Below are 26,053 nucleotides of genomic sequence, written 5' to 3' on the forward strand. Positions count from 1 at the left end.
TTCGAAATCTACCCAAACCGCAATTTTTTTTTGCGGTAATTAAGTCTAAAACCGCAAAAAAAAATTGCGGTTTCAATTTTTTTTTCATTTTTCAGATTTTTTTTATTTTAATAGAAATATTTATAATTTATTTTTTTATTAAAATATTAGAAATATTTAATATATTTCTTTGAAAATAGATGGAATACTATATAATTTGATCTATTAGAAAGACTGCTACAAATAACTTGTATCAACATTTTTCATGCCTGATTTTCTGCGGATGTAAGAAAAATAACATATTTATTTATCTGTTATTGGAAAAAATAAAAATATTTGGATTCTCAGTTATTGATTCTGATTCAAAAGTCACTTCAAGTAAATACAGAAAATATTATCATCATTCTAGTAGATTTAATTTCTAAAAAGTTGTATCTATTTAAAAAAAAATTTAAGTAATTTAATGATTGTTATTAAAAAAGAATTCTCAAAATAGATACAACTTTTTATAAATTAAATGTACTATAAGATCACAATATTTTCTGTATTACTTAGAAGTGACTTTTAAACCGGGATAAATAATCAGAATCCAAGCATTTTTATTTATTTTTCCAATAACTCATAAAGAAATATATTAATTTTTCTTACAGCGGCAAAAAAATCCGGTACAAAAATGTGAATCCAGATTATTTGTAGCAATCTTTCTAATAAATCAAATTATATAGTTTTTCATCTATTTTCAAAGAAATATATTAAATTTTTCTCAAAAAAAAGAAATATATTAAATATTTCTAATATTTCAATACAAAAAATAAATAAATTATAAATATTTCTATTTAAATAAACAAATCTGAAAAAAAAATGGAAACCGCAAATTTTTTTTGCGGTTTTGGTAGATTTTGAAATCCTGTACAACTTTAGTTAGTTTTTGAAATTTAATTATTTTTTTGGACATTTACGAAAAATTCGGTTTATTTCCATTAATAGGCCGACTTAAATGACCAGTTGATTAGTTCACGAGGTCAGGGAACGTTGCTCCATATATTTTCACCAAATTATGTTTTGATAAAATAAATTCTCTATTTTCTCGTATAAAGCACCATCCTTGGTCTGACTTTTTTATGTGATCGGTTGAGTATGGTACATCTCCGTCAAATATATTTTATGTGGAAAAGAGGTCTTTTCCCACTTAGGCTGTGCTCCAGTATCGTCTCATTAAAGGGAAGGGAGGGAAGGGGACAGCGGGGGAGGCTACCCTCGTAACAGTAAAATCTACACTCCGATTCGGGAGTGACAGATTTTGTCCAAAATTGCGTTGGCTCTCCCCTCCGAACAGTGTTTGTTCCCTCTCGTTCCCCTTCGCTCCCTCTCGGATTCTCCTCTTCTGGAGCAGGGGATGAGATCTGGGCTGACCAGATTTTGAGATTTTTCACCTCCGCTGCCGTTCCTTCCCTCTGCGTCCCTCCTTCTGGAGCAAGCTCTTAAGTGAGGCCACCTTGGTTCCCACATACCTTTTTTTTATTATTCTTTCTTCTGGTTACCTTTGATGGGAAAGTGTATTAAGCTACTTCAAAAGTGGGCACTTTTTTGCCTTTTGAAATGTTTTTGGTCAAGTGCGTCACTTATAGGGGGAGGGGCTTTCACTGAGTTGAAGACAGCAAACGCCTCCCAATTTTTCTTATCATTGTTATATCAATTTGGGCTTTGAGTTAGTTGACTCCAAAAAATGTCAAAAAGAGTTAAAAGAGGCTTCATCTTTTTTCCCTCTGCATTGATCAGTAACCGAAAGGAAGTCGGATAAGGTCAGGCTGTTTTTTTAATACTTGGAAATTAAGCGGAGAAGACACATGTCTCACATGACATGTGCTGTCTGTTTATTACAGTACTTGAAGTAAAAGAAAACACTGCCGATCTTTATTTGTACAAGGTTTTTTTTTGTCCTTTCTCATACCGTTATTTGATAAATTAACGAAAATAGTATCTTTATTTGTATCTTTTAGTTAACGAAAAGAATTCTAATTCATATTCGTCTTATAAATATTTAATAAGACATAAATAGAATAAATAGATAAAAAAAAGTAACAATGACCATTTTCTTTAAACAAAATTATTAAATAAGAGAAGGGTTCAAATGTATTTCATGCCTCGTCATATTTCACATTCTTTATCTATGTTATCAACGTCTAAACAATTAATCTAATTGATCAACATGATTTTCATATTACAATGTGCTTGATGACAAACTTTATATTTTTTGAAAAAAAAAATACTGTTTGTTTAGACAAGTACAAAATCATTATTTCTAGACCATCAAAAACATTGATTTTGTACTTGTAAAAAATAGAAATAAAATAAAAAATATATAAATTTTGGTCTTCAAACAAATCTTAATATGAAAATCATATTGATCAGTTTGAATCGATTGTTTGCATTTTGCAAACAAAAATTAAAAAAAAAACATGAGTCATTTTATCCCTTTAAACAAATATAAAAAATCATTAAAACTTTTTTTTGAGATAAAAAGATGGTGGTTTAGCCTACTAACTTTTATTTAATTGTCTATTAAAAACTCCCCATTCAATTTTGAATCCACGATCTCTCGTACAGAGAGTGTTATCTTTTATCACTGGATCAAAAGCTAGTTCTAAAAAAATCTGACAAACTTGTACCATCCTTTTCTAAAAACTCAAGATACATCTGATGGCCTCAACAAGGCACCCATCCACATCTTTAACTGATTATTATATGTGTTAAGCATGTATACCAGTTGCATACTCTCAAAACTAGACACGCAGTAGTGCACTTTAAAAGTTTTCTTCAAAATTTAAAAGAAGAAACACATATAACATCTATAAATTTTCCTAATTTTATGAAATAAGTTGTTATACTACCCGTCGTTGCTCCAAAACACATTTTCCTCTTCATTTTTTATGTCTAAAAAGCATTAAATTTATAAGAATTTAAGTACATAGAAAAACTAGTTTTTGTTCTAATAATATAAGTTAGCATTTTACGGGTAAGAAATCACGGTTACAAATTCGAATGAAGATTCTTTATAAACATCAAAATTTAAAAACTAAAACTTTATTTTTTTAAAAGAAAAAATAATTTAAGTAGATACAATATCCCAAAATCCCAAATACAACTCCAACGAACACAATCACTGATTTGCATTTGTGGTGTCCTCCAATTTCTTTTACAGAACCGGAATTTAATTTTTTTTTCAGCCCCAGTAATCACGCTGCTGATGTCCATATATTAGTGTTTTAAATAGCACACTATAGTATTTTCAGATCTTAAACACTAAGTTATAGGATAAAAATGCGTTATTTCAACTATGACCACTATAGCAGTAATAACGGTCCGCTATTTGCGTTATTTGCGCTACGTGCTATAGTACATGCTATGATACATAGACTTTTATTTAAAGCCCTAAACTGAAAATTTATTTTAAAAATCATTTTTTTTAAGATTCAGGTTGATTTTGCTTTTAATTAGAAAAAGTTACATAGTTTATTCTATGATGCTTAGTTTTTTTTAATAGAAAAAAATTATAGTTTATGTCATGATGTTTAGGTTATTTTGAATGGAAAAAGATAGATAGTTTATGATATTATTAGAAATATTTTGAATGGCAATTTGAACTTTGTACTGGTTCAATATGAATATTCTAATTTCTTAATCAATTTTGTGTTACTTATTGTTTTATGAGACTTTAGATAATGTTGATAATTAGTAGAAATATAAAATATAATTTTTAAAGAAAAAATGCTATGTAGGATAACTTTCGTTATAGCTACGCTATTTCTGATAGTTTTTTTTTTCTAGCCTTTCTGCTATGACACGATAATTGCTATTTAGAACCTTTCATGATATTCCTAATTTGTTACTTTGAATAATGACATACACTTCTCTTGCTTGCAAGTAAAACGGTACAATATTTCATAACACTAGCACCAGGCCCGCATTTCAATGCAGATTTTTTCATGATAAAGGTCCCCATACACCGTGAGACCGAAACACAGGTATGACCGCGGATACGGGATGACACAATATGTGTGTACCGGTTATGTGTTATAATTTGTGTGATTTTTGTCGTAATTATATTTTAAAAAAATAGTACAGTATGTGAATTAGTATGATCACGACATGATGCGTGGTCATGTAAATCAAACGTGGCTATAACTATTTGATTTTGAATGGGATCTAGAGGTTAGACCTCCACATTTCTTCTTCAAAAAAACTATTTGATTTTGATCAAAATGATGAATATTTTTAGATAAACTAACTTAAATAAAGAAAAATAGCTAAATGTGACTAAACGTGATTAATAATACTGTGATTAACGTGCCGTGTCAGTTCCTCTGAATTTGATCACGGTATGTGAAAATTTTACTTGATTATAGTACAACACAGTAAGTGATCCATGCAAATCACCACACAAATTTATGAATTTATCCATAATAGGTGTATGCCATCTTACCAACAACACTCTTGAAAGGAACTATTTCATCTCCGATGAGAACTTAATGCAGTAATACTTGCCATGAATTAGGCATTTGCTAAACCCGGAACGGGTAGAACCCGTTTTGCCCGGCCCGTACCCGTTACCCGTGGTACCCGTACCCGTTGCCCGGGTACAAACGGGTAGACGGGTACGGGTAATAAACGGACCGGACAACCTAATTTGAAAAAAAACCCGTTATACCCGTACCCGTCTACCCGTACCCGTACCCATCTACCCGCATACCCGTACCCGTACCCATCTACCCACATACCCGTACCCGTTACCCGTACCCGACCCGTTTCACTTCAAAAAAATTTGAATTTTTTTGAAAAAAACAGAAAAAAAAAAAAAAAAACCGGGCGGACCGGACCCGTACCCGGATCCGTACCCGTACCCGTCAACCCGCAACGGGTACGGGTAATAAACGGACCGGATAGAGGTTTTGGAAAAATTACCCGTCTACCCGTTACGGGTTTTACCCGTACCCGACCTACCCCTTTACCCGTTCTACCCGTTACCCGTAACGGGTAACCCGGAACGGGTCACGGGTAACCCGTTAGCAAATGTCTACCATGAATATGTACCGAAATTTTTAAAAACACCATTTTCGGAAAATTAATAAACCAAAACACCCTTTTTGAAATTTTTTATTAAAAACAGCATGACCGCTTTTGTGGAAAGCGGCCACATACAATCGGGCCGCTTTGGGGGGCAACGGCCACTGGATTTTGCTTTTTTTTTTTTTTTTTTTTTTGGAAAACAGAAATTTTTATTTTTTGTATTAAAATATTAGAAATGTTGATTATATTTCTTTGAATATAGATGGAATACAATATAATTTGATTTATTAGAAAGACTGCAACAAATAATCCGGATTAATATTTTTTAGGCCGGATTTTTTGCGGCTGTAAAAAAAATTAATATATTTCTTTATGTGTTATTGGAAAAAAATAAAATATTTAGATTCTGAGTTATTGATACCGGTTCAAAAGTCACTTCTAGGTAATCCATAAAATATTATGATCCTTCTAGTACATTTAATTTATAAAAAGTTGTATCTATTTTTGAAAAAAAAAACTTTAATTTATTTAATGATTGTTTTTCAAAAATAATTCTCAAAATAGATATAATTTTTTATAAATTAAATGTATTAGAAAGATCACAATATTTTCTTAATTATCTAGAAGTGACTTTTGAACCAGGATCAATAACTCAGAATCTAAATATTTTTATTTTTTTCCAATAACACATAAAAAAATATATTAATTTTTCTTACAGCCGCGAAAAATCCGGCCTGAAAAATATTGATCCGGGTTATTTGTTGCAGTCTTTCTAATAAATCAAATTATATTACATTTCATCTATATTCAAAGAAATATATTCAACATTTCTAATATTTTAATAAAAAAATAAAATTTTTTTTTCTGTTTTCCAAAAAAAAAAAAAAAAAAAAAAGCAAAAAAAAAACAAAATCCAGTGGCCGCTGCCCCCCAAAGCGGCCCGATTGTATGTGGCCGCTTTCCACAGAAGCGGCCATGCTGTTTTTAATAAAAAATTCCAGAAAGGATGCTTTGGTTTATTAATTTTCCGAAAATGGTGTTTTTAAAAATTTCGGAAATATGTCTGTAGGGTCTAGGGACTTATCATGGCAAGTATTATTATTTATTTCATCTAGACCTACGGACATATTCATGGCAAGTATTATTATTATTTTTATTCGTAAATTATTATTTATTTCAATTAAATTTGCTCACGCAATAAATTTATCCTTTGAATCGAAGCTATTACGCGAGCAGTGACACATCGGACTTGCATATGTCACATGTTACTGGAAAAGAAAATTGGCTAAGGTTGAAAGCGTTCAGCATGTAATAATGAGTTAATAGACCCTACATCCAAATTTCAAAGTTTATAATTTTCAACTATTTTGGACTTGGACATTTTCCTACCTCCACTAATGATTTATTAGGTGTATGATTACATGTTTAAAGGAAAAATTGACCATGACATGATCATCTAATTGGATAAATGTTACCCAAGAAGCACTGTAGTTATGCTTGTTGTTTTCTTAAGATTATTTATATAGTGATAGAATATTCTAGAAGGACAACAGCTTTCTCCGAAGCATAATTATGGTACGTGTGCCTAATAATTTAGAATTCAGATGGGATAAAGGAAATACTGATCATATATAGTTCTTCAAGCCTCAAGATAATTTTGTTTTAGAGTCCTCGTCGCTCGCATGATGTATATTAATTCAGAATTTTTTTTCATGATTATTATTATTGCAATTATTTATTATATTCAAATTCGGTGAACCGAGATTTTTGCCTATTTTTCAAACAAAATTGGGTAAGGCTAAGGTGCTATGGGTTGCATAGTAACCTATGGTGCTATGGCTCAACATTCGAGTTTTCAAAATCTAAACGGTCGATCTGAACCGTTCATCTTGTTCTCCATATTAATATGTGTTTGGAGACCAAATTTTACATTTTTTGGAATTTTTTTACTATGTTTTTAGATAAGTAGAAAATCAAATATCTAAACGGTGCAGAATTTTTTAGATCAACTCATTTTCTACCTATCTAAAAAAAAGTAAAAATTTTTCAAAAAATGTAAAATTCGGTCTCCAAACACATATTAATATGGAGAACAAGATGAACGGTTCGGATCGACCGTTTGAATTTTAAAAACTCGAATATTGAGCCGTAGCACCGTAGGTCGCTATGCAACCCATAGCACCTTAGCCTTACCCAACAAAATTTGTATAAAATTTTGACATGAAGGACAGGAGCGGATCCACTGTAGCACAGGGGGGGGGGGGGTCAACTGGCCCCCGCTGGATTTTAAAAATAGTGCTAAAAACCTGCTTTTCGGACCTCTGCCCCTCCCTGAAATTCAAATTGCCCCCCTGTAGTCCATTCTGAAATTCTAATAGACGGAACGTAGCCCATATAAACTCTGAGCGAAACAAATTAGCGGAGTCTAAATAGGCACTGATCCCAAATAGCGAAAATTAGTTGAACCAAAATATTTTTTTTTTTTTTTTTTTTTTTTGAATTCAAAGGCAGAGGCTGCCAAGTTGAACCAAAATGTTGATTATTTCAAATTCCCTATAAATGTTGAATTGTTGATTTTTTTTCAAGTAATTTAGGATTTTTATTATATTGATTGGTATTTTTTTTGTTATGTTGAATTGTACCCGATAAGCTATTGGGTTTGAACCCGATAAGCTATTTGCATCCGATTATTACCCCGTCCTGACAAAAATCCTGCGTCCGCCCCTGATGAAGGACATATGTAGTTGTATATGCTTAAGCAGTATAAGGCTCCATGCATGTTCAATAACATCCTCTAGTTTTAAAAAAAAAAATGTATATAGAATTGTCATTTCATAAACTTATAATTATAATAGCATGTTGTTGTATTTTCCGCTGAGATATCTCATATTTTGCGCGACTTTTTGGAAAATATCAACCGTTACAATACGTTCTGTGCAAATCTCAAAGCTCAAATAATACTGGCCCCCTACGTCACCCCCGAATAGGCACCAGACACGTCGGTCACGCAAAAATATGAGATATCTCAGAGGATACGCACTCATATAAAAGGGAAAAAGGTCTAGTGTACCCGACTGACTTTTCTTTCCAAAAATATTTTATATTTCCAACTCTTTTTTGGACTGAAGTGGAAACTAGGCAACTAACGATGATTGGCTTTTAAATATGCACACACTCGTCATTCTGGACTTGGGAGTTGGGACTTGGGAGTAGGGCTGGCAAAAAAATTCGAGGTTCCTAATTTGATTCGGGTTTGATTCGAGTTTAATTCGATTCGAAATAGGTTCGAATTGGAACGAACCAAACCAGGTTCGGTTCGGAATTAAACCAAACCAAACCCAAACCTAGCCTGGTTCGATCGAAATAGGTTCGTGATTTTTTTGTGGTTCAAATCTCATAAAATCACCAACCATTCATTTTACCCGATTAAATCGAATCTCATAAAATCCAACCGTTCATTTTACCCGATCAAATTAAAATACAAAAGAGCCATTCATTTAACCTAGCCGTCCCAGACTCCCAGTCTCCCACGCTCTCTCTCTAACTCGCTCTCATCTCGCTCTCATGTCGCTCTAAACCCTAACTTGGCCGTCGCTCCTCTCTGTCTCGCAAGTCACAACTACTCTCTCTCCTCTCTCTAAGCCAACAGTACACCTCACGATCGGTTTCAGTACTGCACTAGACGGGCTTTAGAGCTAGGGTTTGGGCTTCGGAGCTAGGGTTTGGACTTCGGAGCTAGGATTCTAGCACCAAGGCGTAGCTCCATCGATTGAAGTCTTTCACTGACCTAGGGTTCCAGCACCGTCGTTAGCAAGGCGATTGAACACCAACAAAGGTAACCGATATACTGGTAAATCTCTACTTATCTGAATCTGATATACTGGTATATCCTTTAGTAAGAAACTGGTTCTTAGGCTCATCCATATTGAATCCGATATACTGGTTCTTATACTGGTCATTACCAGTAACTTATCTAAATCCTTGATGTAAATCTCTACTTTCATGCTCATCCATATTCTTTTATTTGCTTGCAAGTGGGTTTTGGCAATGAGAAGCATGGTCACCTTGCTCTCTGTATAATTCGGAGGCAATTTTTCTACCAAGTTCTTAGGCTTAGTATTGAAGTTGGCAACCTAGACAGAGTAGCAATGTGAGTTCTTTTTTTTATTTTTATTCTTAATTAGAGTGATTTCTGAACTTAATGTTGCTAACCTGTTGCTAACCTGTTGCAGATTTATGAACTTCTTGTTCTAGCTTTGCTTGGCTGCTGATCTAAATGGTTGTTTTGGCTGTGCTGGTTGTTTTGGCTGTGTTGGCTGTGTTGGATGTGCTGTGTTGTGCTTCTCTGTCAGTTGGCTGTGTTGACTATGTTGTGTTGGCTGTGTTGATTGTGTTGTGTTGGCTGTGCTGGTTATGCTTCTCTGTAAGCTGGTTGTGTTGACTATGTTGTGTGTTGGCTGTGCTGGTTGTGCTTATCTGTAAGCTGGTTGTGTTGACTATGTTGTGTGTTGGCTGTGCTGGTTGTGCTTCTCTGTAAGCTGGCTGTGTTGACTATATTGTGTTGGCTGTAGCTCCTCTCTGTGTTGACTATGTTAAGTGCTTTTACTGTCATGCCTTACCTGTTTTGCTGGCATGTCTGTAAGTTGTTGGCTATGGATATTAGGATGGGTGTAATTGTGTTTTGCCTATGGTCAATGATGTAAATAATCGACATGGCTGAAACCTTGATACTGCTTCTTTTGGAGTTCAGTGTCTAGTTTAGGATGCCACATATGATACTACACATGATACTGAGACCTATTATGGCATTGGTTTTCTGTTTCGGGTAGCTTTCTATTTTATGTTTCGGGTAGCTTTCTATTTTCTGTTTCGGGTAGCTTTCTATTTTTTGTCTATTTTTCATTTGAACTATTGTATGTGATTGGTTGTGCTATTGTATGCTGTTTAATGGATTAATCAATGGATTGTTTAATGGATTGTTCTATTTTCTGTTTATTTTTGCACTTTGTTTAATGGATTGTTCAAAATCAGATCTCATTTCGAACCTATTTCGAACCAAACCGAACCAGTTCGAATATGTACCGAACCAAACCCGAACTGATCTTTGAGGTTTGAAATCAGAATCAATTTCGAACCAGTTTGGTTCAAAATTATTTCGAATCCGAACCCGAACCTGGATTAGGTTTGGTTTGGTTCGGTTCGTTGCCAGCCCTACTTGGGAGTAGCCGAAGGGGACTGATCTGCGTTGGTTTTGTCTCTTTCTCCTATTTTTTTTCTCTCTTCCATTTTCATCCTTATTGTTCTTGAAATTGTGTTTATCAAACTTAAAAAAACAAACAATAAAACATTAAGGCCCTGTTCGGTTGCACCAGCGGAAATAGGAATGGGTATGAGAATCAAAAATTTTGAACTAAAATTACTGTTCACGTGGGAAAAAAAAATTTCAGTCTGAGTGAATTTTCATTTTCCCACGTGAACAGTAAACTTTAGTTTGCAGCCGAACAGGCCCTAAGGGAAAATTTCCAATGCACCCATTCAAACTTTCAAAATAGTTAATTTTTCCATGAATACAACATAATATCCAATATTCCCATACAAACTTAACTTTCTTTCTTTAATCTCCATTCATTCATTTTATCTTTTATTTAATTATTTTAAAAATTATAATGACCACAATATCCTTCCCTTCCCCTTCTCTTTCACAAGGAACGAGATCACCTGCACCCCTGGGGGTAGGAAATTCCTGTCTCTAGAGTCACTGCCGGGTGGAACTGTGGTCACTTTTAAAATTTAAATATTTGATATGGAGCTCATCTCGAACCCACCGGCAGTGATTCTAAAAGCAGGAATTTTCTTCCCACAGGGGCGCAGGAGATTCGGTTCCCTTTCACAGACTCAAATACAAAAGAGACTAACTTGGCCAGCCATCCAATTTGAATCACACAATCCTATTCTTGTGCATACTGCCAGGTAAAAGAACCCTTTCAATTGGACTTGATTCTAGACAGTAGGATCACTTCCAAACAAAGTTGAACCGATGGATGGAAGGGCTCTGACTCTGTACCAAAGGTATGCTGAAAATGGGATTTTAGCTTCTCATGAAGATGAGACAAAACTTGCTTGACCCTTTGTTTTAGGGGATCCAGAGTAAGCCTTTCATCTTGTCCGAAGTTCTCCCCCACAATGAATAAACATCAAAAGAAGGCGACATATCCGGAGATAAGACTAGGACTACTCACGAAGCAGCTATTTGATTTAATTCACTATTTCATTTTTTTTCATTTTCATAACAACTGAATCGATAGTAAAAAAGCAAGCCATCGACTCGAATGGATTCCAACTCAATTATTGAATTCTCTTTGGTGATGAAGAAAAGTAGTGAATTGGTTTAAAATAGAATATGAATTTGCTGAAGTTCGTTTCTTTTGTATTTGGGTCTGTGAAAGAGAAGAAGAAGGGAAGGGGACGGTATTGTAATCATTATAATTTTTAAAATAATTAAATAAAAGATAAAATAAATGAATGGGGATAGAAGAAAGAAAGTTAAGTTTGTATGGAGATATTAAATATTATGTTGTATTTCTTAGAAAATTAGTTATTTTGAAAGTTTGAATGGGTACATTAAATTTTTTTTCAAACATTTTTTTTTGATAAAAATGGTATTATACCACCTGTTTCCTTAGAAACTGGTACGAAATTACAAAACATGCTTAGAAGCAAGTCCAAAGCAACTCCAAAATATTACACAGAAAATATAAAATCTGAGCAGATGGAAAGCAGCTGCCAGATATCTAAATCATTTAGAAAAAACATAAAATCTGGGCAGTTGGAAAGCAGCTACCAGATATCTAAAGCATGCAAGAGGGAAGCTAACAGAGTAAGTAAGGTCATATGATACAAGAAAGGATAGAGTATTATCATATTCCAATTTTTAAGGTAACTAAGAGGCAACTGATGAGCTGGTATGAGATGAACTAGTATTAGTAGCCGGGTCAGAGACAGCAAAGTATTCAGCATCTATGGCATCACAGTCTGCACGGTCACGTAGATACTCAGAGAGGTCGGACCCCTCGAGACCATGACCAGGATCGTCCTCGGAATCCCAGGAATTGCTTTCCTCCTCTGATGTATCTATCCCCGATAGGGTTATAACGCCTGCCTGTGACAAAAAGGTTACATCCATTGGAAGAATCAAAGTTAGTTTAAAAAAAGAGTCATCTGAATTTGCTTTACACCAATAAGAGGTTAGAGAAATAATATGAGATCCTAAAGAAGCCGCTGTTGGTATTGGTGTGTTGTTAAAACACACTTTGTTCCTAGCTAACCAGACAACCCAAATGGTGGCTGCTCTTATCAATTCTAATAAGAAACAGTCTTTAAGGGGTATCCATGCATCTAAGAGCCATAAATCTGACAATTGTTCACAGTTATAAGAGAAGTTATTGTGTTGTGCTATCCAAGTCCAGATTCTTGAAATTAGGGGGCATGTTACAAAAAGGTGATCGATTGTCTCAACTGCATTACAAAAACAGCATGATTGATCCCCTGTCCAACCCTTTTTTGCTAGGTTATCCTTAGTTAAGATTTTACCCTCTTTAACTAACCAAATGAATATTTTGATTTTAAAAGGAATTTTGCATTTCCATAGTGTTGTATAGGTTGTATTATTAATACCCCCATATTCTAACCAAAGATATAAAGAGTGTACAGTAAAAGTTCCTGAGGAGTTCCATCTCCATATAATTCTGTCAGGTTGTGGGTTAGTAATAAAAATGGGGGGAGAAAAAACATGTGAAATCAGATTGTGCCATTCAGATAAAAGAGTTCCTGTTAATTGTCTATTGAACTGAAGAGATGTGTAAGGGGCATTAGGGGTGTTAAAGGCCTGAGCTACTGTAATAAGGGGATTAATAGATATGCGAAAGATATTAGGGTATAAAGAGTATAAAGCACTATCTCCTATCCATTTGTCTAGCCAGAAGGAAGTTTCCAGTCCATTACTAACTATTCTATTTAATCCTAATTCAACTATGTGTTTAATAGATAAGATACCCTTCCAAAAGGAAGAGCAGTTTGAAACTTCTAATCCAGAGGAACTATATTTATGTAGAAGTATGTCTTTCCATTTTCCAGAAACAGTGGGATCCTTAAACCTAAAGTACCACTTGGCTAACAGTGATATATTCATTCTTTCTAGGCTAGTAATCCCCAAACCTCCTTGATTTTTACTTAGACAAATTTGATCCCAGGCCACTAGGTGATATTTCTTCCTGGTAGAGGAATTGGAGCCTGAACATAGGAATTTTTTCCTAATTCTGTCTATTTTTGATCTGATATTAACTGGAATTCTATAAATGGAAAGCCAATAAAGAGGGATTGCTGATAAAACTGAGTTGAGTAAGGTAACTCTGCCTCCCAAGGAGAGTAGTGAGCCTTTCCAGGTTTGAAGTCTATTTTCTATTTTAGATACTAGAGGTTGCCATTCAGATGTGCTAAGTTTTTTCCAATGTAATGGTACTCCTAAATAAGTTATAGGCAGAGTTGTTAATTGGCAGCCTAGCTGTTGAGCAAACATCAATGCTATGTCATTGGTAATATTTAATGGGACTAGAGCACTTTTATCAAAATTGATCTTCAAACCTGAGAGAGATTCAAATCCTATAAGAAGAAATTTAAGATTTTCAACCATCACATGATTAGCTTCTAAAAAAAGAATGGTATCATCCGCAAAGTGCAGATTAAGGATGTTAGAACAGTTGGGGAAGTTGCCCAAACCAGAAATTAAACCAGCTGCTTGTGCTCTAGAAAGGATTTTATTTAAGGAGTCAGCTACTAAGTCAAAGAGGAGGGGTGAGATGGGATCTCCTTGTCTTAATCCCTTTTTACATGGAAAATATGGACCTTGAGTTCCATTAAATGAGATACAGGATCTACCACCCTCTAAAATGTCTTTAATCCAACTAATAAAAAGAGTACCAAATCCTCTGGCTTCAAGAATTTCTAAAAGGAAGTCCCAGTTAACTTTATCGAAAGCTTTCTCGAAATCCAGTTTAAGTAGGATGCCTTTTTGCTTTGATAATCTAACTCTGTGTAATACCTCATGTGCACAAATAATATTATCCCCGATTAACCTTCCCTTAATGAAGGCTGCCTGTGAATCATCTATTAAAGGATCTATCACCTGAGACAATCTATTGGTGAGGAGCTTTGTAATGATTTTGAAACTACAGTTTATTAAGCTTATTGGTCTATAGTTTTTGATTGATACAGAATCTTTTTTTTTGGGAATTAAACAAATTTTTCCAAACATTAAATGCTTGTCGGTACCGAAGTGCCGGGCCGAGTGAGTGCGTTCATAATGTGCCCACACTTTCAGAAAGGAAGCATGTGTGTCAATGACTTTTTTGAACTCTTTATTATAACTTGTGATTTGTGGCTCGAATTTGACTCGAATGTAGTTCGAGGTCAAATAAATAACTTTTACTGGTCTTATCTTAGCGGGGGCATAAGCACTATCAGCATATGAGGTGAATTAACTTTTAATTATTATTAAAAAAATTATACTTATACGTCATTTACTTTATAATTTATAATAAAATAATATAAATATGGTAAAATTTATCTCCACTTGCAGCAAATAAAATTATATGATTAATTCTAATTTAAGTTTGATCTTTATAGTTTGAAGGTCCGACTCTGCTTATATACAGTGGCGAAGTTAGAAATTTTGTCAGAGATAGGCGAACATATATAAATGAAAAAAAAAATCAACATAACAAATTTCAACATATATACTTCTAGTCCCGTATTCGTATCTGTATCCGGTATGTATCGTATCATATTGTTGTACCGATACTCGTATAGTATTGCTCGATACACAAATCGTGTTGAATTGCTGTGTCGTATGTCGTATCATATCTGATACAATACCCATATTCGTATCCATACAACATAATCCATAAGCAAAACATTGTTGAGAGTATTATAGATAAACTACAAGTAGCAAAGTTTCAAGCTTGATATCTATATTATATTATATAGATGGGCTCTCATTAATTTCCCTTTTATTTAAAAACATATCTTGGTTGATTAATAGTATAATATTTATTAGAGTAGAACTAGGGTGCTCTTAAGCTCACCAAAGTTTTGGTGAGCTTAACTTTAAAACTCATAAAATCGATTTTAAATGACGAATCCGAACCGTTGAAACCCGCCTACCTTACGTGTGATGCATCTACATGTGAAATTTTTAAACATTCGAATTAATTTAGTATAAAGTCAAACGGTCAAAAAACGTTCAAAAATGAATGCACTAAAATTAATTTATTAACCTTCTAATTTTGACCGCTTGACTTTATACTAAATTAATTCGAATGTTTAAAAATTTCACATGTAGATGCATCACACGTAAGGTAGGCGGGTTTCAACAGTTCGGATTCGTCATTTGAAATCGATTTGATGAGTTTTAGAGTTAAGCTTACCAAAACTTTGGTGAGCTTAAGAGCACCCTAGTTCTACTCTATTTATTAATATATTAAGAATCCACTATGATTGCATTAGAATTTTAAAATTGAGTACAAGTATAAATATGAAATTTCAGAGAGTAAAAAATGTCGGGGACTATTTTTAGAGAAAATATCTCATCTAACCAGCTGCAACGTCTTAGAAATGAACAAATTTAAGTGCATAGAATAGTTCTTCTTATCCTGTGCACCAAATAGCTCAACTGAAGGGACCAACTTAGCTCCTCTTTTCAGTACTAAAGAACACTTTTGAGGAGATTGATTGTAAATCGTGTCCACGCAAGAAAAAAACAAGTCAATCAAAAATTCCACACCCACGATTTCGGATCCTGCACATCTCCAATAGTGTGGCTTTCTGTGTAGATGAAATATGAACTGTTAATTACTTAATTATATATCAAACGATCTAGATAAAATATTTATTTAATTTTAAGTATCTATTAATTAATATAAGATTCTCGGTTTTCAACATAAATTTATATATTTTTAAAATTCATTGTAGGATAAATAAAATATTGATAATTAGATAAATGTTAATAATAATTATTAGTTATTTTCACTTATTAATTTTAATATAATAGACAAAATATATAAAATTGAGTAGTGTATTATTTGAGTTTGAATCCGACCAAATTTAATAGTTTGATTGATTTTTAATTTAAATTCAATTTGACCTCAACAAACAAACTAAAGATAGTATTAGCTCGCTCAGACCTTAATTTGTTTGCAACAAAAAAATCAACCGGTTGCACTAACCGCTGGACTTTGGTTCAACGAAGGAATATAATATATCTGTGTGCACATAAACTAATTTTTCATGTTTGGCATCATCGACACCGTCCAACCTCTCTGGATTAAATTTTACTTTTGTAATATATTAAACAAAGGTATCTTTTTCTGATGCGAAGGGAGTGCAAAAGATGATGCTTCTATTAACGTGTTTTATGACCCCACATTATGTAATTTAAGTGCATTGGTTTCTATTTGCAACTCGTTGGCTTAAATTTATTCTTAACAGAGAAGAAACCAAATTTGGATAGATGCAATGTTTTACATAATTTGATAATAATTATTTTTCCAATAAAAAAGTTGATAATCATATTTCCATCAACCAAAAATATTTTTGCAAGTAAAAAGTGTTTAATTAGGAAGAAAATTTATTTCCAAAACAGTTTGCAAAACAAAATTCTAAATTATACTTATTATGTACAAATAGCAACTAGCCTCTCCCTCCTAAGCCTACCTCTCCTCTTGCTCGGTTGCTCAATATCAACTATATATATATACATCTAATAAACACACCCAACTAAACAAACCAACAGGTGAAAGCAATCAAAAACACACCCCAATTGTTATACTCACGCACCTAATTTATACTATATTTCTATAATTTACAAAATTTTCACCTAGTGGAACCAAAGAGCTCCACTATGCATTCTCATGGAAATTCACCGATCTAGCAAGAGCAGCAGGGTTTGCAACCAGCATATGAGATTTCTTCAACATGTTGTTGTCCTTCACCTCTCCTTTTGGTTCAAACATTTTTGCAATATTTCCCTTAATTTTATCAGTTTTTTCATTTCTTGCCCCGACCATTGCCCAAATGGAACTCTTTGCCGCTTCTTCGGGGTTGTCAATCCTAAGTGTTTTCGGTACCCAGATATTACCATCCTTAGTACCATCTTTCCCTGCTTCTAAATTCAGTATACTTCCATCTCTAGAGTGTTTTCCTAAAGTAACGGGTCCTGCACACGCACCACCAGTCCATGGAATTGGCCATGCACTGTTTGTCCATGGAATACAACCCCAATATGGGTAGATCTGGACACCGATACTTAACCCGTTATACAGGGCAGGTACTGGGCCCCAGGCATAAGGCCATGGCGTACTACCATCCGTAGTGGTGCTAGTTTTCATGTTATCTCTCTTCTTTTCTTCATCTTTGCACTTTGAACCCTCAACTGAAGAAATGCTCGAGTTCTCATCCCCATTTTCTATTATATGGAATCCATTAAAAGGTGGGTTTGGTTCTGACCCAAAACTAAGCACTGTAGCAGAACCGTTAACTTTTGAATTGACTGAGTTGGATTGTAATGGTTGAAGAAGCGGATTTGGTATGTGTAAACTTCGGTAGAAGTGGGATCCAGGGAGAGAAGATGGATTACTCTTACTCTTTCTCCGGCCAGCACCAACCGGTACATTGCGCATGGAGCCACCAGCTGTCCAATACCTCTGACAATTTTTACAGAAGTGCCGAGGCTGATTTACATTATAGTTGTTGAAGTAACAGAATTTGGTATCCATGCTGTGGCATCGGGGGCATGGGATAATTTTGTCGGGTTTCTTTAGGGGAGCTTTATCATCTTCCTCCTTGGAGGTTTCAGTGCTTGTGTTGTTATTGTTTTCTTCATCTTCTTTGTTTCTGGAAGCAGATTCAGGGTTTTCGGGCTGGAAAGGTGTTAACAGGTTGGATGAGTCTTCGAGGTCTTTTTGTAAATCTTTATCTTCATATTTGGACTCATGAGGTGCACAATTAGGGGTGTTTGCTGCCTGAAATTAAAGGACATATTTGTTAGACAAAAAGTACACGACTGGGTGTAAGAAGCAGTGTTATAACATAGAAGGCTTATATTTTACAGAGTTAATTATAAAGTTCATACTAGCAAAAAAATTTCAATATGACATGAATTGAATAAAAGCAGGTATTTTGTAATTTTTGGAGAACAAGGGTTCAACATATAATTGTACAGAACCAAATGGAAGAATAAGAATCTTTTTGTCCATGAATATCAGCCTATCAAGCAACATCACTCTTTTTAGATTATACTTCTAGTTACTTCTATTACAAAATCAGTAAAACACATTATACACAGGAAAAGTCGGATATAATTGAGAAAGCTTTTATTAGAAGTCACCACACTAGATCTGAACTTGTACTGGTGACTTTCCACAACAGAAAAGAATTTGTAATAATTAAAACACGGACGGGCTTGTAAAGGCTATCCACTTCTAAAAATTTCTAAGCAAAAGAAGATTATATTAAACTACAGAATATATTCTTCTTTACTAGACAACTTTACAATGAATTAATCTATTTTATCTTTTGTGTAACTATACAAAATTAGTGAAGTCAGTTATATGGAAACCCAACAACTGCAATCTCACGAGAAGTTTGAGCTTCTTCAAATCGATATTAATTAATTAAAAAAAATAATCTTCGAATTTGATGTGCAAATTAAGATATTAAGTAGATAATCACATACTTGCTGATAGATTAAATGTGCCGCTTTCAGTTCGACTACCCCACCCCCCCCCCCCCCCCCCCCCCAAACACACACACACAAAAAGAAAAGAAAAGAATTTTTCAATGCTTAATTGAATACATTTGATCAAATCAAATTACAATAAAAGACCTATCGATTGTAAACGAAAAATCCAATATATCCAGTATATCTCAGGTGGAAATTGAAAACCGTTTTTGATTCTTCACAATGAAATAGAATACGAACCCGTCCTAATTTTTAACACAGATCGACCCGGTTTGATATCTGAAACCAATCTGCCTATCCTCTCTCTATTAATCAAATTTCTGCATCAATCCTAGCAGCCAAACAAGCCCGAATAGAAACACAAAAACAGCACAACTTTAAAATTCCTCAATTAATACCTTCTCTTCTTCTACTTCGACGGGTTGAAAAGGAATTCTCTTCCCAAACAGCTTTATTACACAGTCTGACATCCTCTGCCTCTCTCTCTCTCTCTCAACAATCTAACAAACAGTTGACTGAAATGGAATTTTGAGAAGAGGAGTTGTAGTGTGAATTGTCTGAACTGCGAGTTTTAAGAGGGGAATGGAGGTGGGGCCACATCAGCAGAAACGAAGGGATTCTGAGCCACAAGTTCGTCCTGTGGCCTTAGGGGAGCGTTTTTTGATTCTCTTCTCACCTTTTTCCTTTGCATTTTTGTCTTGCTATTCGTACCCGAGATAGTGACCCCCAATGCTTGCAATACCATATTCAGGCAATCATGCTATTTGAGTATTTATGCTTTCTATTTCTTTTTCTTTTTCTTTCTTTATAATATTTTTTCCTTTCTAGGAAGCTTTAAGAAATATTTATCAAGTCTGGTCATGTCCCACAATATATGTTTGAATAACTAAGGTTATGTACCAATGAGATAATTTGCACTTTAAGATTATTTGCTATAGAAAAGAAGGAGAAGATATCAATTGAAATAAATATATTTAAAGTAATATATTTAAAGGTAATGGATTTGATTTTTTATGAAGGCAAAAAAAATTATTTTGATATAAGATTTGTATATTTTTTTATTACGAGTCAAAAGTTTTTAGTAGAAATGAACTTTATGATATATAAAGATTTAAAAAACCCAAAACTATAATATATTTGTTACTTATTTATCTACTTTATTTTTTTTGTTTTTTGCTTAATATAAACAATTCAATACTTATATAATGTGAACATATTCAGATATATTGTTAAAGAAAAATAACTTTTACAAATATGGATATAAAAAATATTACACAAAAAATATATAGATACGGAGACATAGTAACATTATCCGTTTGTTATGGGTACATATTGTGAGATCTTGAATATTTCCCGTTTCTTTATTTCTCTTTTTGGAGAAAAATGCTTGATTTTTTAGATTTCGCCAAATGTAAAGGCGAAGTAAAGGGAAGGCTTTCTCACTTCTGTCCTGCTCAGCATCCATTATCTTCCACTAACGATGGATTTTCAACATAGACCTATTGTGCATTCAATAGTTAGACATACTCTAATAATTTTTTTAAATGCCAAATGAATTAGCTTTAATTTTCAGATTTAATCCACGGATGGGGAAATAAAAAATTTTAATGTTTTCATGGAGAAATTGACTATTCTGAAAGTTTGAATAGGTACACTGAAAATTTTCCCAAATTTCAATTATACATCCTTCAAAATCGAACACAATAAACTGATTCTACAAAGCTAGTAAAATTAGTTCTAATAAACTCTAATTCACTGCTCCGCCAATGATGTCCAATCCTCCCGTTTGTTCCCAAAATACGCCAATAATGTTCAATTCTCCCGCTTGTTTCCAAAAAATAGGTGTAATCAGTTTTTTTACATTCAACAATCATAGAAAACTTAAACATTTCACTATCCATGCATAGATGTGTGGCATGTGGCGGCTTAGAATAGATTGTATATCAATCTTCTTCCTCTGAAATATAGAAGAAAAAAAGAAATTTGTGTACCGATATATGTTATAAAAAGTGTAAGCTATACGGTGTAATTACATGCAACATAATAATTCAGATATAGTTAATTCTTTGAGACGCTGATATACTCAATAGTCAATAACAATCTTCATCTGGAAAAGAGTGCGTCTAATTGATATTGGACTAACTTTTGAGTCTGATGGATTTCTCTGTCGTTCGATCCGCTTAAAGATCCGTGCACACCAATTCAATATTCAGACATACTGATCTTAAAGTGAATCAGATAGCATAAGAGCTCATCAGACATATTTTGAGTCTGATGCCATCAAACACATTCTTTTCCCATCTTCATCTCCATCTCAAATTAAACCACAAAATAATAATAATTTTGTGCATTATTTTATTAAACCAAAATATATAAAGGAAATTTTTTTTATGCTACTCCAAAACAAGAAATTTAAGAATTTGTCACCTCAAAACCTTAAATTAGCTAATTGCCACTCCAAAATTATTATATTTAGCAAATTGCCACAATTATACATATAATTCAGATATTTGATTAAAATTTGCTGAAAAGTAGTGTATAATAAAATGTATTTTGATATTTCCAAAATTACCTTTCAATTCGACCTTGTTTTATCTATTGCCGTTACATCCAATTGGACTATCCGCCAACTCGATGTCCAAAATGCATTCTTGCACGGCGAGCTCACCGAACAAGTTTACATGTCTCAACCCCAAGGCTTTGTCGACTCTCAAAACCCCGACCATGTTTGTCTTCTTACCAAAGCCCTTTATGGTTTGAAGCAATCCTCCCGTGCTTGGTTCCATAAATTGAAGGCCGTCCTACTAAAATTTGGGTTTGAGAGTTCTCAACATGACCCCTCGCTATTTTTCTCTCATTCACCTGGCTTTTCCACCTTCATTCTTGTCTACGTAGACGACATAATCATCACTGGGAGTAATTCTAATTACTTGGCTACTTGCATTGCTCACCTTTCTAGTGAATTCAAACTTAAGGATCTTGGCAACTTACATTACTTCTTGGGTATTGAGGTTACACGTTCTTCTCATGGCATGCACATTTCACAATCCAAGTACCTTACTGATCTCATCCACAGAACCAATATGCAGCATTCAAAGCCCTGTAACACTCCCATGTCAACAGCCTCTACACTTTCTATTCATGACAAACCTTTATTTGATGATGCCCATCTTTATAGAAGTGTCGTCGGCGCACTTCAATATGCCACACTTACCCGGCCGGACATTTCATTTGCCGTGAACAAAGTTTCTCAATTTATGCATAATCCCGCTTCATCACATTGGGCCGCCGTTAAACGGATTATTCGTTACTTACTCGGGACTTTACATCATGGTTTATTCATTTCCTCGGCCACTTCTCTCACACTCCACGCATATAGCGACGCGGATTGGGCCGGTTCGATTGACGATAGGCGCTCCACTTCTAGTTTTTGCATATTTTTGGGGCGTAACCTTATTTCGTGGAGTGCAAAAAAACAAGCTACCGTCTCCCGCTCAAGTACCGAAGCGGAATACCGTAGCCTTGCAATCACTTGTGCCGAGTTACTTTGGATCCGTTATCTCCTTCATGAACTTCACATTCCTCTCGAGCATCCACCCACTCTATGGTGCGACAACATAGACGCTACATTTCTTGCCTCTAACTCCATGTTTCACGCTCGAACGAAGCATGTTGAGATTGATTACCATTTCATCCGCGAAAGAATTGCTAACAAGGAGCTAATAGTTCGGTTTGTTTGTTCTGCCGACCAGCTTGCTGACCTTATGACCAAGCCACTGCCTGCACCACGCTACCTATCTCTCATTCGCAAGCTGACAGTGAGACCCTCACTTCCGCTTGAGGGGGGGCTAATAGCAGACAGTCAAGACAATCAAGACAGTCAAGGCATAGTTAGGAAAGTCAAAGCATAGTTAGTCATAACCGTTTACTGTTAGAGATATCATAGGCAGTTAGTATTAGGCTGTTAGTCTCTGTAACAGAATGAATACACTGAAAGTCTATATATAGATAAAGTGAGACTATGTACAGAACAATTCAATCAATACAAGATTTACACTTTTCTCCATTCTCTAGTTACATTCATAGTATAATAAAATGTATTTTGATATTTCCAAAATTACCTTTCAATTCGACCTATGGGCATGTGGGGTGATTCTTTTTGTTTTATCATCAGGCTATCTTCCTTTCAATGATGTAAACCTTATGATGCTATACTAGAAAATTTACCAAGGCAGAATACCGCTTTCCAAAATGGATCTCACCTGATCTTCGAACACTTATATCCCGCATGTTAGATTCCAATACAGAGACACGTATCACAGTTGATGGGATCATAAATGACCCGTGGTTTCGCTATGGTCTAAATCAGAATCAAATTGATGAGCTAATGCAACATCGACCTGAAATAGAAGATCGGAAATCGGATATTGAAAATTGACGGAGAAGAAGAAAAAAGAGATTTGAATGCTTTCGACTTGATCTCTCTGTCATTGGGTTTTGATCTATCAGGCTTGTTTGTATCATAGAAAGCAAAAAAGGAGCGGCTCACATCATCAGGCACTGTAGAAGAAATATTAGACAAAGTAGAAGAGGTTGGAAGGAGAGAAGGGTGTTGATAGAGAAGCCGCGAGAAGAGAGCAAAGATGTCATTCAAGGCAGTGGGATCGAGGTTGGTTGGAGAGTAGTTGATAGAGAAGCTGCGAGAAGAGAGCTCCGAGTCAGGCAGGGACAACGATGAAGCGACAGCAGTTGGGGTGCATTTTGGGGTAATGTAACAGCGAAGGGAGAGGGGCAGGATGGAGGAGCGGAGCGGAGGTGAAGGGAGAAGAGCAATTCCATCTTCAGCTGGGGTATTTTGATCACTATTGAAATTTGTTGAATTTTCAGAAAAAAATTAATAAAATATTTGAATTATATGTATAATTGTAACAATTTGCTAAATATAATGATTTTGGAGTGACAATTAGCTAATTTAAAGTTTAGAGGTGGCAAATTCCTAAATTCCATGTTTTGGAGTGGCATAAAAAAGGGGATCGACTAACTATCCCCCAGTAAATTTCTTCCATTCATCCCCCAGTCAATAACTATTTGTGGAGACCATTAACTAACTGAATTTTATTAATTATTTGAAGACCACCTAATATTTGATAGATTTTATAACTGACGTGTGTAAATATGGATATCTATGCGCGCAAATGTTAATATATAATATATCAAGTATTCATACCTAAGATACCAAGTATTTTGAAAAAAACTGGACACATCACACACACATCTTTTACACATTTTTAGAGTTGGTTTTTTTTTTCTCTGTTCAATCTCGTCAATATTTATGACGATTTGTCAGAAAATTTACAAATCTAAAATCATGGACGTCTTCTACATAATTTTCTCTTTCAAATAAAATCGATGATAACGTACTTTCGGGTTGTCTGTCGTGTAAGTATTCATATCTCGTCATGCAAGTATTCATACATCGTCGTGAATACCTTGTCGTGTAAGTATTCATATCTTGTCGTGTAAGTATTCATACCTCGCCGTGTAAGTATTCATACCTCATCGTTCAAGTATTCATATCTCGTAATCCATGTGTATATAATTCATGTCTGAAGCGTTTGTATCTAACATATTTTATCAAAAAAAAATTCCAAAGGACACGGGATGACGTCTGAAAATATCAATATTAAGTAGTGCAAGTATTTATACATCGTCATGCAAGTGTAAATAGTTCATATGTCAAGTGTTAGTAACTAACAGAATATATGAAATTTTTATTTTTATTTCCATATGGCACGAGATGATGTATGAAAGTATTAATTTCAAATATTGCAAGTATTCATATACTGTCATGCAAATGTTAATAGTTTATGTATCAAGCGTTTTATCTAAAATATTTTATCAACAATTTTTTTTTCTTTTGACATCAGATGACGTTTGAAAGTACTAATATAAAGTATGTAAGTATTTAAACCTCCTCATGTAAGTGTAAATAGTTCATGTATCAAGTATATGTATTTAACAAATTCTATTTTTTTTTCTTTTCATATGGCACTGGATGATATATGAAAGTATTAATATAAAGTATTGCAAGTATTCATACATCGTCATGCAAGTGTGAATAGTTCATGTATCAAGTGTTTGTATCTCATAAATTCTATCAAAAAAATTTCGTATGGCACTGGATGATATCTAAAAGTATTAATATCAAGTATTGCAAGTATTCATACCTCTTCATGCAAGTGTGAATAGTTTGCGTATCAAGTGTTTATATCTAACATATTCTCTGTTTGGTGTTTGATTGTATTAATACGTAATATAGAAAATATTAACACCTGTGCATTTATGTACTAATATTTACGTTGTAGACTATGTTGCATGAATACGGGTACGGATATTGTATCAGATACGATACGAATACATCTATTATATATATTATTTTGAGTGAGTCTATGGTACTATGCATATTATGATTTGGCACCGTGCTACTGCTCTATATTCGAGTTTTCAAATCCTAACGGTCGATCCGAACCGTTCATATTGTTCTCCATATTAATATGTGTTTGGAGACCAAATTTTACATTTCTTGAAATTTTTTTACTATTTTTTAAAATTTATTGAAAATCACTGTTTTTGGATGGTCCAGAATTTTCATATCAAGTGATTTTCTAAATATCTAAAAAAATAGTAAAAAAAATTTCAAAAAATGTAAAATTTGGTCTCCAAACACATATTAATATGGAGAACAAGATGAACGGTTCGGATCGACCATTAGGATTTGAAAACTCGAATATAGAGTCGTAGCACGGTACCAAATCGTAATATGCATAGTACCATAGACACACTCTATTATTTTTATCATTTTAAATATATTATTAATTCAACACAACGATACAAACAAAATTGGTAAAGTTTGATGATTTTAATATGCTACCTGTCACATTTTTTTTTTAAAAAAGACCAAAAGGCCAGCTATATTCAAATCACCAGCAAGTATTCATATCGATGCTAGCAAGTATTTGTACCCATTAGTGTTAGTTTCCATTATATTTTAATTATTCAATGGCATCGTGCAAAAATATTAAAAATAAAAGAATAAACATAAGAATCAGATCAAAAACTCGAATTTTTTTGTAATAAAAAAAGAAATAAATTGTAAAAAATATAATTAATTCAAAATTAATATTAAGACATGTTTTCATGGGATAAATAGCATTG

General features: G+C 34.0%; 2 protein-coding genes and 1 long non-coding RNA gene across 3 annotated transcripts in view; 2 read left to right on the forward strand and 1 right to left on the reverse strand.

Annotated features, from left to right (window-relative positions):
- Positions 1-7,562: 7,562 nt before the first annotated feature.
- The window catches only part of LOC144559894 (Ribosomal L18p/L5e family protein), a 46,302-nt gene continuing 27,811 nt past the window's right edge, over positions 7,563-26,053 (forward strand). Inside the window, exon 1 of the mRNA XM_078309054.1 lies at positions 7,563-7,572. The gene's annotated coding sequence lies outside the window, so the exon portion shown is untranslated. The remainder of the gene's footprint in view (positions 7,573-26,053) is intronic.
- LOC144559444 (cyclic dof factor 1-like) lies at positions 16,709-19,472 on the reverse strand. The gene is made up of 2 exons (XM_078308467.1): positions 19,237-19,472; positions 16,709-18,119 (listed from the first exon to the last, which is right to left on the reverse strand). The coding sequence occupies exons 1-2, from the start codon at positions 19,306-19,308 to the stop codon at positions 16,998-17,000; spliced, it is 1,194 nt and encodes a 397-aa protein (XP_078164593.1). The 5' UTR covers positions 19,309-19,472; the 3' UTR covers positions 16,709-16,997.
- Positions 18,055-18,652, forward strand: LOC144559445 (uncharacterized). The gene is made up of 2 exons (XR_013513141.1): positions 18,055-18,164; positions 18,211-18,652. It is a non-coding gene; the product is annotated as an uncharacterized LOC144559445 (long non-coding RNA).

The sequence above is a fragment of the Carex rostrata genome, chromosome 9 (genome assembly GCF_964058835.1).
Source record: "Carex rostrata chromosome 9, lpCarRost1.2, whole genome shotgun sequence".
Lineage (NCBI taxonomy): Eukaryota > Viridiplantae > Streptophyta > Magnoliopsida > Poales > Cyperaceae > Carex > Carex rostrata.

Coding starts and splice junctions, on each gene's coding strand:
- LOC144559444 (XM_078308467.1), bottom strand. CDS start 19,308: ATGTCAGACTGTGTAATAAAGCTGTTTGGGAAGAGAATTCCTTTTCAA. Junction 18,120..19,236: donor TCGAAGTAGAAGAAGAGAAG/GTATTAATTGAG, acceptor CTTTAATTTCAG/GCAGCAAACACCCCTAATTG.